Here is a 17,319-nt window from a genome sequence, read left to right as displayed (position 1 = left end):
TTGTGTAATAAACGGCTGAAAATAGCTCATCAGAAGAGCAACAACAGAACTCTCATGATTTAATACTGTTGGAGAATCAACGCTTTCAAAATTGACTGCATGCCACAGCCTGAATTAGCAAACGTTTATTCATAACAACGGAGAAATTTGTTGGTTTTAAAATAGAGGTAGGGAGATAAAAACTCAACCCTCTAAAGACAACCCATAATAATTAGAACCATAAGAAAACATACCTAAAATCTAGTGCCATAAATATCCCTTCCAAGAAAAGTATAAATGGGATAGTAACTTTATTTTTTAGGTGGAAGTAATAATTTAATTGTGTTGTAAGAGAGACAAAACAGCCAAGGCCGTGTCAAAATAGCCATGGCATTGCCTTTGCGAGCTCTCATAAGTTTCTTGCTTCTTCTTTTTGTTGTTGGAGTGCTGTTGCCTGATAATGTCCATGCATGGAAAGCTGATAAACATCACCATGCAAGGAGAGGAAGATTTAGCCCAAAAAAACCAAAGCACCACAGGCCCAAGTTCAAGCCCGGGCCTTGGATTGATGCCCATGCCACTTTCTATGAGGGTGGTTCTGGAACATTTGGTAAGAACTCTGAAACCATAGTGCCTTAAAAACTAAAGAAGCTTTTCATTAGGAAAAATACAGTTATGTTTCTTTTCTTTTTTTTGGAAAGGATACGGTTCTGTTTAAAACTTCTCAATTTTAACATTTTCATTTTATTTTTAAGCTTTATACTAATTTGGTATGTTATACTTATACTATAATTGGTTATCTATCTGCCTATCTGGTAACTATTATTTTGCAAGTAATTTAGAATTTCTACAAATAATGTATTTTTGTAGTCCAAAGTTGTATATTTATAGAGATTCTTAATTGGTCGTATTTTTGTATGAAGGTAGAATGTCGTATTTATGTTTATTTTTTTGAAAAAAACACTAATTTCTTCGAAAATATATATAGACAAATTCAAGAAACACATTTATACATAAAAATAAATTTATACCGTTATCAGATAAAAAAATATTTATATATATTTTATTCCACATAGTAGGATGCTTAATGCCTCTAACCAAATTTGTATACTCGATATATTTACATTATCCTGCGTTTAGTAGAACACCAATTGGCTTAATGCTTATCCAGTTGCATGTTATGGATTACAAAAGGTTGATATAAATGTGACACTCGAGGAGTTTTTCGATTATCACAATAGTTTTCGTACTAACATTGATAGTGTATCTTTGTGAGTGTAGGGGGAGCTTGTGGGTACGACGATGTGGTGAACAAAGGTTACGGTTTAGAAACAGTAGCTTTGAGTGAAGCTTTGTTCAACAAGGGACAGTCATGTGGTTCATGTTACGAACTCAAATGTGCAAACGACCCCAAATGGTGCAAGCCTGGCCAGCCATCTCTTCATGTCACCGCAACTAACCACTGCCCTCCAAATTACTATCAATCAGCTGACAATGGAGGATGGTGCAACCCACCTCGTCACCATTTTGACATTGCTAAGCCTGTCTTTACTAAGATTGCTGATTACACAGCCGGCATTGTTCCTGTTCAATACCGCAGGTTATTTCTCTCCCTGTTACTGAGCATCGTGTTTTTTTGCTTGTTCCAAATAGATTGCATCTCTACTCATATTCTACTCAGATTGAAAGGTAAACAAAATACAAATAAGAGATTTCTTTCATCTAACATAGTTCATCGTTCAGTCAAAAATTATGCTTAGTCAATAAATTGTGACCAACACAAGAGAAATGTCCTAAAAATTAGACAATAGAACTTTAATATCATGAAAAAATAACACCAAGTTTATTCTTATAAACCAAGTTATTGTTTAAGGCCAAAACAAGAGAAAGAGAATCATTTTTTTATTCCGATATAGTTATGCTACCATGCGATGTTTAGTTACTATACTGGTTTTTGTTTTTGCAGGGTTCCATGCCAAAAGAAAGGAGGAATTCGATTCACCATAACAGGAAATCCTTACTACAATGAAGTGTCAGTATGGAACGTGGCTGGAGCTGGGGATATAGTGAGCTTGCAAGTGAAGGGTAACAAAAATCTCAAATGGACTCAAATGACGCGCGAGTGGGGCCAGAAATGGGTGACTAGTGCGAAGATGGTAGGTGAATCACTCACTTTCAGAGTTAGAGCAAGTGATGGCAGATACTCAACAGCTTGGCATGTTGCCCCAAAGAATTGGCAGTTTGGCCAGACTTTCGAAGGAAAGAACTTCAAGTAAAAATAAGTAATCCTAACCTATTCAATTTGTTTATATTTTCAACCCTGCTTTGGTTGAGTTTGATTGCTATCACTGCTAATCTAGGCTCTTCATAAAAATAAAGTTTGTCTGACTATACTACGGTGTAAGTACAAGCAATTCATTAAAGTAGTTTTTTTTTTTTCACTCTACTTTTTCTACCTTAATTTCAATGTAACCCAACAATAGCAGAAGTAATTGTCCTAGAATGAATTACTCTGTAGGTTAAGGTGTATCATAAACCTTAAGAAATCAGAGTTCCATGCAATGTGTAATAAATAAATATATTGGGTATTATGTAAAGGGGTAATATGCTTTTCTGGTGAAAGAATCAACTTCTTAAAAAGCGCTGAAAGAGTAGATATCGTAAACAAGTTTACACTCAACAACAATCTAAGAGCTACAAAATTGGAACAAGCCCTCTATATACCTTCGGCACATTGATCGTCCCAAGAGTTTGTTTGGTAACGAGTTGCCTATACAGATGTCTTAAAGACTAAAGGCCAGCGTGCATGATGAATAATAGAGGCTTGACAAATCAAAAATGACATACTAGTACATCCATGATCCATCTAAATGGGAAGGTGAGTGATGCCCTTAAAGGCACAACAAGCTCAAGTCCATTTTCTACCAAGACAAGCTCCACTCAACCTGTCAAAAAACCCATCTTACCAATCAGAAAGAATTGTCGTATTTTGTTTCGTTGAACATTCTCTTGCATGATGTGAGAATGTGACTTCATTTCTTGTTCTTTTTCTTTCTTTGTTTTTCGTCTCTTGTCTCCGTTCTTGCTTCCAAACGTTTTGAATGCTGTGAACGGATTTCCTGTAATTTAGATTTCGCATCTTTGAAGAGTGCATCTGATCTTGAAGACATCATTTGCTGAAAAATCCAATGGAAAGATGTTACAAATTGATAAAAAAAGGAGAATTGTGTTTACCAGGAAGAATCGGGAGATTCGGTTATGTACCTTGAGATGATCCATTGCTGCAAGGTTGAAACCAAGGGTGTCTTTGCATTCCTGACACAAACCCAATCCTCATCACGTCAATGGGCAACTTAAGCATTCACATGGATATTTAGGATAAAATAAAGCAAAACTAAAGCCCATAACTTTTCCAGGCAGCACAAAATTAAAAGCCCCATTCTTTCATAGGTTATCTAAAAGTATGGACAGCAAACGTTAAGAGAAATGGAACTACCTTGATTCTAGCATAAAGGAGCTCTTTAAGGACAGTTAGCACTGGTCTTGCTGCTGGAGTTGTAATTAACTGATTATAATGTGTCTGTAACAGCACAGTAGCAATCCTGCATACAAGTTCAACCTGAAAAACACAGAAATCAGTACATTTTAACAAACACTTCGAAGAAATAACCATTTTTCCTAACGTTAAACAGATGCATCTACAGTTCAGTTCCTAATATTTCCGAAATACCTTGTCAGAATTCGAAGTCCACTCCTTCAAGTAAGTTAGAAGCTGCAACGCATCTGAGAATGGTAAAGCCTGCATATGAGTGATTAGAATTCCGTCGTTAATAGTATGAACTGAAAATGGTTTGTAAAGTACGATTCTACAACAAAGTGTCACCTTGAAGGAAGGTTCCAACAGGTTTGATGCAACAAAATGTTAAAAGAGAAAACCTTATGACAGGCGACATGCCCAACCAAAACATAAATGTAACCACACCATAAGCAATGCATACCAGTAGAGTTTGTTCTAGATCACTTGTCTGAACTTTAGAAATTGCTCGTAGAATATATTCGGATGGAGACAACCCGAGCAAAAGAACATTTGGCTGGAACGCAGAAACTTTTCCCCTCGCTTTCTCCTCCTGAAAATTACAAGGCAAAGCAACTTAATTGAATTGAATAAAGGATCATAACAAAATAAACCATTAAAATCATCAGTATAATTCATACTAAAAAAGTTTCAACCTTTAAGTTTTCATGTTAAATTTGAGAACAGAATTGTGTAATGTTAATCACAAACGTACCTCATAATCAGTAAGTCGCTTCAATTCTACCTCCGCAATGTCCAAAGCATCAATAATTGTATCTGTTGCAGAAAGTGTTTCCTTAGATTTCTTCCCTGCTAAAGCAACAGCTCCCTCCTCTGGAACTTCCTCCTTGGGAGCATACCTGTTCTCAAATGCATTGTCAAGGTCGGCCTCTAACTCCTCTTCCAACCTTTTTTCTTTCTCTTCCTGTGCATCCAAATATACCATTTTACTAGAGTCTAGAGTAACATTTTCTGTAAATTAATCATGGCTTGGTGCAACCATAGGAAAGAGAAACACTTACCTCAATGAAGAATGGCTCTTCAGTACGGTCCCAGCGACGTATAGAACGGTCATGAGATCCCGTGACAACAAAGTCACCACGGTTACTGACAGCAAGACACCAAACATCAGCATGGTGTCCTTCAAGAGTTAAGAGACACTCAAACTTATCCACATCCCAATATTTTACTAAGTTATCTTTCCCAACACTAAACAGGTAATGAGTCCTTTGTACAAATTTCACAGCTGTAATGCTGCACAAGTAAAAAAGGCAGTCAGATAATCATTGCAGAACCTCACTCGTCAGAACACCAACAAAGCCAATAATTTTTTACAGCTCAATTTATGAAAGCATTACCTCTCTTTATGAGCAAAGAGGGATTTATGACAATCACCAAAATCTAAACCCCAAATTTTCAAATCTTTATCTGCAGAGCCAGTTACAATCAAATCTCCATCTGATGAAATATCCATACATAGCACAGGCAATTTGTGACCATACAAGGAAAGGAAAAATTTGAGCGAATCGAAATAGAAAACCTGGAAAATGGAACACAAGTATCAGAAGATTAGCAATAACATCTTAATGCAACTGGCACCGTACCAAAAATAATAAAGTTCAGCTGAAGCTATTATTGCCTATTGGCTATTGCCAAAGGAAACTTTCATGCAATTAAATAAAATTTTGTTTTACAAATGTAATCAGTTTTCCATTAGCCTATTCAATTAAGCCCCTTGAACAGGTACTATGTTTTGTCAATCTGGAGAATGAATGAAATGTGATTGTTTACAGTCAATGAAGAATTTTAATTAGTACTCAATCAAAGTAAATTGTGAGGACAAAGAATCAAAAAAAAAAACGGATATAGCAAATCAGCCTTACCTTCACTGTATTGTCCAACAGAGCAACAGCAATATACTTGGAATCAGGGCTAACAGCGACAGCAAGAACTTCGTCGTCCATCTTCATAGTTCTTACATTTGATGCCTTAAGGTGCTTAGAGCCCTGAAAATTAAATAGCTGAAATGTTACTAACTAACCCATCGAATATGAAAATTGCGACTACTGCAGCTCACATATCTCAGTATAAATTCTGATATGAAGAATGGGATTTTAAAAGAAAAAAAAAAACTTTTACAATGGTAATGACAAACATATGCCAAAAATTGTATGCTATTGTTAACATTTGACAAAGTATAATGCTATAACATTTCCAAGATTTTTCTCAAATATTAAGATTAATACTGTGAAGACAGTGTTATAATGAACCTACTTGAGTAGATTTTTGTTCAACTTGATACTCCCAGAACTTAACATCGTGATCTGCACTTCCTGTTACAAAACCGTTTTCATGGGGAATGGCCACAATGGAACGAATGGAGCCACCGTGGGCTTCAACAGCCTCAATGCAAGTCCCACTGCCAATGTCAACTATTTCCAATTTTCCACCTTTAGTTCCAACCAGTCCATACTTATTCTGAGGAAGTATAAAACCACACAGCCCGAAATCAGAATCAATAGTCCGGAGGCAAGAACCAGTACTTGGATTCCAAATCTTCACTGCATTGTGACTAGTTGACATTAAAAGTGTGTTGTCTGAGCTAAGTGCAACACTTCTTACATCAGAACGGTGTCCCTGAAGATCAATAGCAAGTGTTTTATTTGCTGCATTGCTGTCAATAGAATAGAATTCCAGTAGATTATTGTTCAATGATAAAGCTATTGTAGCCAATGAACTCTTTGGGGTAATTGGAGAGAACGAAATTGAAGATATCTTTTTGCCAGCTCTAACAGTTTGAATGAGCTTGAAAACATCTGGGACTGTAACCACAGGGATATGTTTTTCTCCCGTTGCATTACTCGTTTCTCCATTTTCTGTTACCTCTGGCTCTTCTTTGGCAGATTTCTTCTCCTTCCGGTGAAGCCTACGTTTTGCTTTACGCTTAGATTCAGCCTCATCCAACACACGGAAAATTTCTACAATTTTCCCCGCAACTTGACAGGCCAGCAAATTTCCAGACTTGTTGAATCTTAGGGTTCCAACTCTATCCTTGATTTGCCGCTGAAGTTCACCAAACTTCTTCAGAACACTCCATTTATCTTGGGATGACGAATTCTCATTATTCACCACTTCATTTCCATCTACATTACCTACGGACTGCCCTACGGACTGCTCAGCCTCCATCTCATGCTTAACAGAATAAAATCGAAGCTCCGGGTCCGCAGACCCAGTGACCAAAAACCTCTCCTCTGGATCAACGTCTATGGACCAAATCTCACTATGATGACCGCCGACAATTTGCATACAATGCTGTGTTTCAAGATCCCACACCCTCAAAAACTTGTCTTTTGAAGAACTAACCAGTTTCTTACCGGAATCTAAGAAGACAACATCAGTTACCTACAAAAAATAGTAACACCAAACAAAAATAAAAAGTAAAGAAAAGAATAAAATGGGATCAGACCAGATAAAGAAAACAAGACATATATTCATTAAGAATCTGTATAAACATACCTGGTCTCGATGCCCCCGGAGGCGAAAAAGACCAGTCTCACCAACTACATCCCATAGTATAACATCGTTATCTTTACTCCCAGATGCAAGCAAAGACCCAAGCTTGTTGTACAGAATAACAGTCACAGCCCCTTTATGCCCATTCAATGTCGTTTCACAGGTTCCTTTCTCAAAATCCCAAATTCTAATACTTCCATCTGCATACCCAATCGCTACCTGCAATTAACCCTAAATTCACTCCCGGCAGCAAACAGAACAGAACATAACATTAAGAAGCTACAATCAAAACCTTACCAGAGATGAATGCGAGGCGTCGACAGCGATGGCGGTGACGCCGAGGGAAGGACCACGAGAATACGCAGATGGGTCTAGGGTTTTGATGCAGACGCCTTGTCGTACATGCCAAACCCCGACCTTCTCGAGGGCAGGGGCGAGAAGGTGCTTCCCAGAGCTGTCGTAGGCGACGTTTGATCCGATGGAAGCGATGACGCCAAAGGCAGACGCCGGCTCGTACCTTAAGTAGGATTTCACCATGGCTTTGCTGCTTCTGCTACTCTGCTATGGCGGTAGCCGGAGAAAATAGTGTTCTTTCTTTTCGTTGAAGGGTTTAAGGGTTTTAGGACGTAATTCGGGTACGGGTCAGATTTTAAGCCTGGTAGGACTAGAGAACTTGGAGTATTACTTATGAAATATGCAAAAATACACTAAAAGTTACAAAAAAAAAAAAAAATCTCGAAAATACGGTGCATTACAAAAAATTCGAAATTTTTTGATAAAAACACAAAATGGCAAAAGTGTAAATACAGAGTGACAAAATCATAAATAAAAATTATAAAATATAATTTTTTGTCATTAACGTTTACAAATTAGTAAATTTTTGTTATAAACTTGTAAATATATGTTATATGTTTGTAAATAATATTTACAAAATCAGTTATAGAATTGTAGATTTTTTTTTTTTGTAGATAAAATTTACAAATAAATTCATAACTAATTTTTTTTATTTTTGTAACAATGGTTTACAAATCTAGTTTTACAACTAAGAAATATATTTTTGTAACTAACATTTACAGAAATATTTTATAGTTAAAAAATCATAAACAAAATATACATACAAATATTATACGTTTCCATATTTTTACAATATTGTAACAAAAATTACATGAACCATCATATTTATGATATACAACTTAAAAATATAAATTTAATATATTTATTATTTATAAAACACTTTATTGAATATAGTGGTGAAATACAATATTTTTTTAAAACAAGTTTTGCATTTTTGTAACTCACATTTACATAAATATTTATAAATTTATTTAACATGATTATTACAAAGATTTACAAAACTATTTTTTTAACTTTAAATATATTTTTGTAACAAAACTTGAAACTTGGATTAGATTATAATTTTGGTTTAATATTGAGTGTTGAGATTTAACTAGCTATGATTTAAAAAATATATATAATATTTTTATAAAGAATAATAATATTGTGATTATCTTCAACTATATATTGTAACATATAGTTATTAATATTAATTTTAATTAACAACATATTGTAACTTGTATAAATATTTATTTATTTTTTGAGTAATTGTATAAATATTAAATTTAATATTAATAAATATATTTATTTTATTGAAGATAATAACTATAATTATTTTTTTTATCAAAACGAAGAATATATTGCACCAAAACAAAATTACATCAACTAGTTCAAAGACAAAGCAAAAAGAACACCAGCTTACATCTTCCTAACAAACTCAGCAAGAGATCTATTCTTGTCCATAACTTTTTGACTCAACCTACCAAGTAATCTAGCTTTCAAACTCAATTTAATCATACTATCTAAGCGATGAGGAATGAGCAAAAATGCAGGAGTTTCTATTACACCAAATACAATAGACAGCTGCTACCAAGGAAGCTACAGCAATGCGATGCATAATATTTTTAGGCTTCCCATCTAACCACTTCTTCCAATCATCAAACTGCTTCGACCAAATACCAGGACCTAACCAAGTTTTAATCAACTCTCAAACTTGTTGAGAAAAGACACAGTCGAAGAATAAATGCAGATGAGATTCCTCAACTCTCTCACAAACCAGACACAGATTAGAGTCAACAGAAATCTGGCATTGAATCAAGCTATCTCTAGCCAACAAATGGTCAAGAGCCGATTGCCAAAGAATAAAACGATGCTTAGGGACAGTGAGACTACACCACACTGCCTTAGCAAAAGCAACCAGGTCCCTCTGAAGCCAGTTACTTTATAGAACCTTCAAATTCAGCTTACCATTCACAGACGAATCCACCAACTCCGCTTCAGAAAACATCTCTCTCAGATAGCATAATTTACGCCAATACCAACTAACATCAGTTTTCAGTTTATAAGACCAGAAAGTTTGACCTTTAAGATAAATCTCATCAATCCACTTCACCCACAACACATCTTGCTTAGAAGACAAAGCCCAAATAAATTTGGCCAAAAGAACTTTGTTCCAATTAGAACCCTCCTTAAAACCCAGACCACCCTATGATTTAGGAAAACAAACCTGAGACCAAGGAGAACAATGAAACTTACTGCGATTGTCTTTGGATCCCGACACAAACTGTCAATTTCTTGAATGACACTATAAGGAAGCATAAAAATATTCATCCAGTAATTTCGAATGCCTAGTAATACAGAAAAAATCAGTTGAGTTCTCCCCGCAAAGGATAAATGTCTACTTGCCCAAACATGGAGCCTAGCCTGAATTTTCTTGATAATCTCACCACAATCAGCTACTAGCCATCTCGTAGGTCTCAGAGAAACCCCCAAATACTTCAAAGGAAAACTCCCCTCACCAAGAGCAACATAACTCAGAATAATATTCTTGAGATCAGCTGACACACCCCCAAAGAATATTTGGGATTTATTCAGATTAGCAGTTAGCCCTGAACACTGGCTGAACCTGGAAAAACCTTCAAATAAAATCTGAACTGATCTAATATTCCCCTTACAAAACAAAATCAGATCATCTGCAAAACACAGATTAACAAGCTGCAAATGCTTACACATGGGATGAAATCTAAACTCCCTATGATGAGAAACTTGCTTAAGAAGCCTAGTGAGATACTCCATGACCAGCACAAAAAGCAGAGGAGAGATTAGGTCTCCTTGTCTTAAACCTTTCCTCCCTTCAAAACTTCCTTGTAATCTCCCATTCAACATAAGAGTATATGATGTACCCGTCAAGCAAATCATTATCCATTGAATAAACCTTCTAGGAAAGCAAAAAGTTGTCATAATATCCTCCAAAAAAAACCCAATCAATAGAATCATAAGCCTTACTAAGATCAATTTTTATCAAACACCGGGGAGAAATATTCTTCCTAGTATAGCCATGAAGTAAATCTTGAAGAATTAAAATATTAGAGCAAGCTGGCTATTCTTTATAAAGGCTCCTTGATTTTGATGGATAATGATAGGAAGAATTTTAGCCAACAGGAAACAAAGCATCTTAGAAATACATTTATAAAGTGTATTACAGCAGGCTATAGGTCTATAATCAGCAGCTGTAGTAGGAGAATCTACCTTAGGAATAAGAGATAAGATTGTCCCATTCATCTCGGAAGGTATATCACCACACTCAAAAAATATCAAAATCACCTCAGAGATTTCTTCCCCTATATCTTTCCAAAGGGCTTTGTAGAAACCTGAGCCAAAACCATCTGGACTCGGGCTCTTGATTGAGGGGATACTAAATAATGATCTCTTAACATCCTTCTTAGTAAAAGGCTGAATCAAATCAATTTGTTGCTCCAAAGTCAAGACTGACCCCTGCTGGAAACACTTCAGATCAACCCGACTTGTTGCTGTACTATTCTTACCAAGAAAGCCTTTAAAATGGTTGTAAAAATGAGCAATAACCTCTGTATAAGTCTCAACAATCTAACCCTCTTCATTCATAAAACAAGTGATTCGGTTCCTAATCCTCATTTGTTTAAGACTAGCATGAAAGTAAGCTGTGTTCTCATCACCAAATCTAAGCCAATTAATTTTGCTCTTTTGACGAAGGAAACTCTCATACATTCTGGACTTACTATCATAGTCAATAGACGCCTCTTTCTCATCCTGCTGCAACCTACTCGAAGAAGGATACTGCTGCAACAAGAGCTGGGCCATCTCATACTTCTGCTTAGCAGCAGCATATTGCTGGACAACATCTCCTACTATTGCTTCATATTAAACTGGTATAAAATAGGTTTGAGCCTCCTTAACTTTTGTATGATCTGCTGCAATCCATAACCACCAGTCGGTTTAGACCAGTTTTCAAGGACTATACTCTGAAAATCCTTGTGATTAGCCCACATATTATAATATATGAAAGGTCTGATCCCTGACACCTAAAAATGAACTGTTTTGATGATACAATAACAATGATCAGAAATTGTATCCTAGATAATTCGAGCTTCTGACTCAGGAAAGGCATCAAGCCACAGTTCCTTTATAAAAATTCTGTCCAATTTAAAGAAGATTCTTGATCCTTCCTTTTGCTTGTTAGACCAAGTAAAGAAAGAACCACTCGAACGTAATTCAGTCAACATAGTTTTAGCCCTCCATAGACGACTATCTTCCACTTCCATTTCAGCAACCAATCTGCCCCCAATACGATCATCAAATTCAAAGATAGCATTGAAATCCCCAACACCCAACCAAGGCATAACAGTAAACTAAGGTAAGGCTAATTGAGACCAAAGACCTTTCCTCTCCTCCACTGAGTTTCTACCATCACAAAAGACAAGCAAACTTTTTGAAAAACTCCCTTGATCTTCACTTCACAATTTATAAGCTGGTCCATTTCCTGAGTAACATTAACATTAACTATATCATCTTTCCAAACTAACAATATTCTTCCTTCCACAGCTAGACTACTATACCAATTCCAACCAAAAAAGACATTCTTCATCATCTCCTCAACCTTATTACTTTTCAATTTAGTTTCAAGAAAAACACCTAAACCGATTTTATTAACATTACAAAAATCTAACAGAGACCTTTGCTTATTCCTACTATTTAAACCCCTAATGTTCCAACACAGTAAGTTACACCCCTCCATTAGATTTTTGAATCTCGTGCAAACTCTTCTTTGAAGCCTCTATCTGATTCTCCTGCAAAATACTATATTTGTTAGATCTCAATGTCAAATCAGTTGATACATTTTTCCTTGAACCTCCCACTTTTTTAGGGGTAGACCAAATCATCACCTGCCCTGTCATGGAACAACTTGCTTCCTTAACTGCAACAGTCTGTGTTGTCTTTCCAGCCTTCAAATCTCCCTTAACAGCCAACTGTTCACCCCTACCAGCCTTCTGAGCATCCTTTCCAGCTACCAACTGGTGAGAATCCTTTGACCTAGCCTCATTAACTGGATCACACAGATCAAAAGATCCCCTAGGTTCCCCTTTATCAGTACTAGTAACCTTCTGCTTTGGCTTCCAGACTGCCTCCTAAGCATGTTTACAACTAGAAGCAATATGGTCTAAACCCTTACAACACGAGCAACGGGTGGGAAGCCATTCAAATTCTACAGCCTATTCCATCAATTGACCTCGTTCATTGATAAATTTGATACATTGAGGGATACGATCAAATATTTCTACATCCACAAGAACTCTAACAAATTTCACCATTGACTTATCCTTAGTAACCTTATCCATCATCATAGGCTTACCTATTGTGCTAACAAGAGCACTCAGACTTTTAAGACCCCAATACTGGAGACCCAAGTCTGGTAGTCGAATCCAAACCGGAACTGATTTCACCAACCTCATCTTATCTAGATCTGTCGACCAAGGCCTCAGTAAAACAGGTTTTCTGTCAAAGTGAACTACTCCTGCTTCCAAGACCATATCTCGAGTAGCTTCATCCCTAAATTTGACTAGAGTATGACCCGCATTTATACGAGCAATTCTCTCTATTCCCAACTTGCCCCATATGTGATTAATAAATCCTTCAAACACAGCTAAAGGAGGATTAGCACCTAAAACACACACATACCATAGCTGATTGCCAAAAGGATGCTTCCACTTCTATCTCCTCCTTATCTACTTGAGCTATCAACTTCCCTTCTCGGACCAGGGGTTCCTCATATTTAAGCCAAGCACCACCCTGAGCTGCAAAAGAATCCTGAAACTTGGACCACTTTTCCTTAGCTAATTCCTGGAAATCTTTCTCCTCTGCTTCATTTGCCCACGACCTAGAACCAGATATATTCCCAGATTTGGACAGTTCGCAATCCACTAGTAATTGGTCCTCCCTAACCTCTGGAAATACATCCACCGTATCAGCAAAGATCTCCTCCGGGGGATCCCCCCTCACTTCGTCTTTTCCTCCACTCCTTCATGAAGATTCTTGACTGTGCTACTCACAATCGGAGATGATCTGGGACCAGGCTTATGAGCAGTTTTCTTATGCCTCCCCATGGGGAGAGAGAAAACTAGTCGCACGCCTCTAATATAGTAACTATAATTATTATTACTTTTATTATTAAAACAAAGGTAAAAAAAATGATTGGGAAAACCGTATGCTTGAATTAAAAGACAAAAAAAAATTAAAACAAATGTCAATATATATATATGTATATATACGGTTGGGGCTCCGTATTTTTGTAATTTATTAAACATATCATATAAAACAAATTTTTTTTTTATATTACGGTGGGAGATGTAATCATTCCATTAATCTATATAAGGCCCAAACCTTCTCCAAGCTAAGACCAAAGTATATTTTAGGAGGGTTTTTACACCTATATACTACTTTTATTAAAATATTACATATATCAAACAACATTAATTATTTATGGATATATCTATTTTATTAGTAAAATATATTAAAATATGCGACCTTTTAAAATAATAAATTTAAACAGAATAAAATATTTCAAATGAGGTTTTGAATTTAAATGGAATATTTTTTGCTATCTCCATTTTAGTAACATTTTTGTAGTGTTTATTGTTTACCAATTAGTAACATTTTTGTAACCAGGATTTATTTATAGGATTTTGTTTAGTAGTTATTGTGTATTTTTTTTAAATAGTAGCCATTGTGTGTCTAAAAACAATTTTATAATAATTGTTTATAGTTTTATAAGATTTTATAATTTTTATACTATTTTGTTTATAAAATGTGTGTTTAGTTGCTTTTATTTGTATTAGTGATAATTTTGAAATTTTATGATATATGTTTAATGTAACTTTTGTTGTTTTTATTGTTACCGCTTTGTAACATTTTGTAACTATGGATATATTTATAGAATTTTGTTTAGTAGATATTGTGTTTTTTTTGTTTTGTTGAAAAGGTATTCATTGTGTGTCTAATAAATTTATATAAATGATTTTATTAATTTTTATACTATTTTGTTTCTAGAACTTGTTTAGTTGATTTTATATGCATTAGTAACAATAATGTTTATAATTTTGAAATTTTGTGATATATGTTGAATGTAACTTTTGTTGTGTTTATTGTTTACCAATTAGTGACATTTTTGCAACCATGGATTTATTTATAGAATTTTGTTTAGTAGTTTTTGTGTATTTTTTTTTAAATAGTAATCATTGTGTTTCTAAAAATAATTTTTTATAATTTAATTTATAACATTTTAGAATTTTTATACTATTTTGTTTATAAAATGTGGTTTAGTTGTTTTTATTTGTATTAGTGACAATAATGTTTATAATTTGAAATTTTGTGATATATGTTGAATGTAACTTTTGTGATAGAATTTTTTTAATAGTTATTATGTTTTTTTTTTGGTTGAAAAAGTATTCATTGTGTGTGTAATAAATTTATATAAATTATTTTATTAATTTTTATACTATTTTGTTTCTAGAATTTGTTTGGTTTTTTTCCATTAGTAACAATAATGTTTATAATTTAAAATTTTTGTGATATATGCTGCATGTACCTGTTGTTGTGTTTATTTTATTTGGAAAAAGTGGTCATTGTTTTTGTAATCATTTTTGGTAATTATTTTATTAAATTAGATAATATTTTGTTTCTAGAATTTGATGATCTCGTATTCACCATACTCTAGTAAAATCTTATTTGAGGAATATAGTTTGATGATACAATCAATATTAGAGTGCAATTTGGAGAGAAACGGTTCAGGTGCAAAAAATGAGGGATATATAATAAATAATAATATAAATTAAATATTAAATAATAATATAAATTAAATATTAAAAGTACTTATACTTTTACTAGTTAAATAATAATAATAAATAAAAACACACATACATATAAGGGGCACGTTATTCGAGTAGTGTGAAAAAAATCTCTTACACACAATCTCCTAAAATATATTTAAAAATATATATTTTTTAATCATTACAAAAACTGCATGAAGCGTAGTTATATTTTCTAATTATTTTATAAAACCTATTATATATGATAATTATATCTATGTAGTTATATCCATATTTAATTAATAAATGTTGTATTATTATGTAAATTCCCTTATATTTTGTGCCAAATTTGCTCAAAATAGTGACAATACTATATTTGTCCTATTTTTTTGCATTTATACTCTAATCAACAAGGTGCAAACTAGCTAAAAAAAATAAATACCTCTATTACTCCTTATTGAAAATATACACCCAGGCGATGCATCGCCTAGAAGCAGGTAACTGATGTTGTCTTCTTAGAAGCAGACGATGCGTCGTCTGAGTAGGCTTTTCAAAGGCGAGCGACACATCGCCTCCTAGAGGCGACACAACATCGATCCTTCTGACTTTGCGCTCCAAAAATTATCTCAAAACATCCACAAATACCCCCCAAACTTTTTGGATTCTCTTATATACTCAAAATAAATAGTTTGGACCCAAAAAGATGATTTATAAATGATCCGTTATAGTTTTTGCACATTTTCGTGCCTAACTAATTTCACCATGTATTTAATCAATTATAATAGTTGCTCACTCAACTGACCACCCTCCTTCACCTAGATTAATACAACCTTTCATCAACAAACCAATTGGAACTTACACTCCTCCTATTATGGCACCTTTCTCGATCAATCCTAATGTCATTCAGGAGTCGTCACTTATTTCTGGTCCTACTTCTTATGTTGTGATTAATGAGATGTTAACCTCCCCTGTGTCGGGTACTCTTGTGGTTCATCTTGCTGAAGCGCTCATCTCGAGCTTCAATAATCATAATCCTTAAACCACTCAAGGAATTTTGAGAAATGTTGATGATTCAGTTGATGTTGCTGGTAAAGATCTTGCTTCAGCACAAGGTGTGAAGAGGCCTTTGCTTACTAAGCATACTGTGATGGTTGGTGTTTTGCTAAATTAATGTTCAATCGTGCTAAGGCTAGAGGTCGTGAAGATATTGTTGATTCTTCTTCTTCTGACACCAAACAAGCAGGTGTTGCTTAGCACACCCGCCCAGAAAAATGAGTGTTATAAGTTGGAATGCTTGAGGATTGGGGAGTCCTCGACATTCAGACAACTCTCTCTTCTTGTTAAGCATCATAACCTTCTATTTTGTTTATATTAAGGGTTGATTAGTAGAGAATCCAAATTCTATTTTATCATTTTGAAAACATAAAAATAATAGGGCCCACAATAATACATGATTGGTTCATTATTTTGAAAAACTAATTTCAAATACAAATCCCAATTTTGCACTAGAACATTGAAAAAGATTTTTTTTTTTTTTTTTATGTTTTCTCACTTTCAAAATACTACACCTCAAAACTTATAAAATACATTCTATTCTCTTTACCCATTTCTTCTTTTTCACTTCACCAGTCGACAATAGAAAGAAGGTTTGAAGTCGGTCTACCACCTCCAATCCACCACTGCACACCAAACCCACACCCATGGTGACGCCACTGTAGGTAAACCCACATCTCTCTCATTCCTTCCCTCTCATGGAGCATTGGTGCCTCTTTTCTTCTTCATCTGTCTCTCAATGTTATAAATTTTCATACATGGGATCATTGAGAATGAGTAGAATATAAGATTTTGTATTATATATGTGATCTTTGGATTGTGTTATCTTTGTAAAATAACATATAATTTATTTCAATTACAACATGAAAATAATAATTATCCATTGTTTGTGCAATTATGAAATTGAATAGTCATTTTGTTGACTAGCATTTTGGTCAACGACATCGAGCCAATATGAACGACAGTAAATAATTAAGAGAGCTAAAATCAATAAAACAACACAAAAAATTTATAGTGGTTCGACTC

General features: G+C 34.5%; 3 protein-coding genes across 3 annotated transcripts; 1 reads left to right on the top strand and 2 right to left on the bottom strand.

Annotated features, from left to right (window-relative positions):
• Positions 1-19: 19 nt before the first annotated feature.
• On the top strand, positions 20-2,613 carry LOC133831197 (expansin-A9-like). Its single transcript, XM_062261401.1, has 3 exons — positions 20-589; positions 1,261-1,579; positions 1,946-2,613. The coding sequence occupies exons 1-3, from the start codon at positions 367-369 to the stop codon at positions 2,253-2,255; spliced, it is 852 nt and encodes a 283-aa protein (XP_062117385.1). The 5' UTR covers positions 20-366; the 3' UTR covers positions 2,256-2,613.
• A 22-nt stretch (positions 2,614-2,635) lies between these two features.
• Positions 2,636-7,702, bottom strand: LOC133831195 (uncharacterized). The gene is made up of 12 exons (XM_062261399.1): positions 7,364-7,702; positions 7,070-7,285; positions 5,828-6,955; positions 5,437-5,559; positions 4,912-5,093; positions 4,576-4,807; positions 4,269-4,478; positions 3,978-4,106; positions 3,710-3,778; positions 3,476-3,598; positions 3,244-3,294; positions 2,636-3,155 (listed from the first exon to the last, which is right to left on the bottom strand). The coding sequence occupies exons 1-12, from the start codon at positions 7,601-7,603 to the stop codon at positions 3,012-3,014; spliced, it is 2,847 nt and encodes a 948-aa protein (XP_062117383.1). The 5' UTR covers positions 7,604-7,702; the 3' UTR covers positions 2,636-3,011.
• Positions 7,703-11,798: 4,096 nt separating this feature from the next.
• On the bottom strand, positions 11,799-13,539 carry LOC133832877 (uncharacterized). The gene is made up of 6 exons (XM_062263158.1): positions 13,436-13,539; positions 13,115-13,313; positions 12,718-13,041; positions 12,322-12,564; positions 12,198-12,225; positions 11,799-12,070 (listed from the first exon to the last, which is right to left on the bottom strand). The coding sequence occupies exons 1-6, from the start codon at positions 13,537-13,539 to the stop codon at positions 11,799-11,801; spliced, it is 1,170 nt and encodes a 389-aa protein (XP_062119142.1).
• Positions 13,540-17,319: the final 3,780 nt, after the last annotated feature.

Source organism: Humulus lupulus, chromosome 4 (genome assembly GCF_963169125.1).
Source record: "Humulus lupulus chromosome 4, drHumLupu1.1, whole genome shotgun sequence".
Taxonomy (NCBI): domain Eukaryota; kingdom Viridiplantae; phylum Streptophyta; class Magnoliopsida; order Rosales; family Cannabaceae; genus Humulus; species Humulus lupulus.
This window is presented reverse-complemented; position numbering and strand designations above follow the sequence as displayed.

Coding starts and splice junctions, on each gene's coding strand:
- LOC133831197 (XM_062261401.1), top strand. CDS start 367: ATGGCATTGCCTTTGCGAGCTCTCATAAGTTTCTTGCTTCTTCTTTTT. Junction 590..1,260: donor GGGTGGTTCTGGAACATTTG/GTAAGAACTCTG, acceptor TTGTGAGTGTAG/GGGGAGCTTGTGGGTACGAC. Junction 1,580..1,945: donor GTTCCTGTTCAATACCGCAG/GTTATTTCTCTC, acceptor TTGTTTTTGCAG/GGTTCCATGCCAAAAGAAAG.
- LOC133831195 (XM_062261399.1), bottom strand. CDS start 7,603: ATGGTGAAATCCTACTTAAGGTACGAGCCGGCGTCTGCCTTTGGCGTC. Junction 5,560..5,827: donor TTGAACAAAAATCTACTCAA/GTAGGTTCATTA, acceptor TTTAATTTTCAG/GGCTCTAAGCACCTTAAGGC. Junction 3,779..3,977: donor ATCTAGAACAAACTCTACTG/GTATGCATTGCT, acceptor ACTCATATGCAG/GCTTTACCATTCTCAGATGC.
- LOC133832877 (XM_062263158.1), bottom strand. CDS start 13,539: ATGGGGAGGCATAAGAAAACTGCTCATAAGCCTGGTCCCAGATCATCT. Junction 13,042..13,114: donor CCTTTTGGCAATCAGCTATG/GTATGTGTGTGT, acceptor ATATGGGGCAAG/TTGGGAATAGAGAGAATTGC. Junction 12,071..12,197: donor GATAGAGGCTTCAAAGAAGA/GTTTGCACGAGA, acceptor AAATCGGTTTAG/GTGTTTTTCTTGAAACTAAA.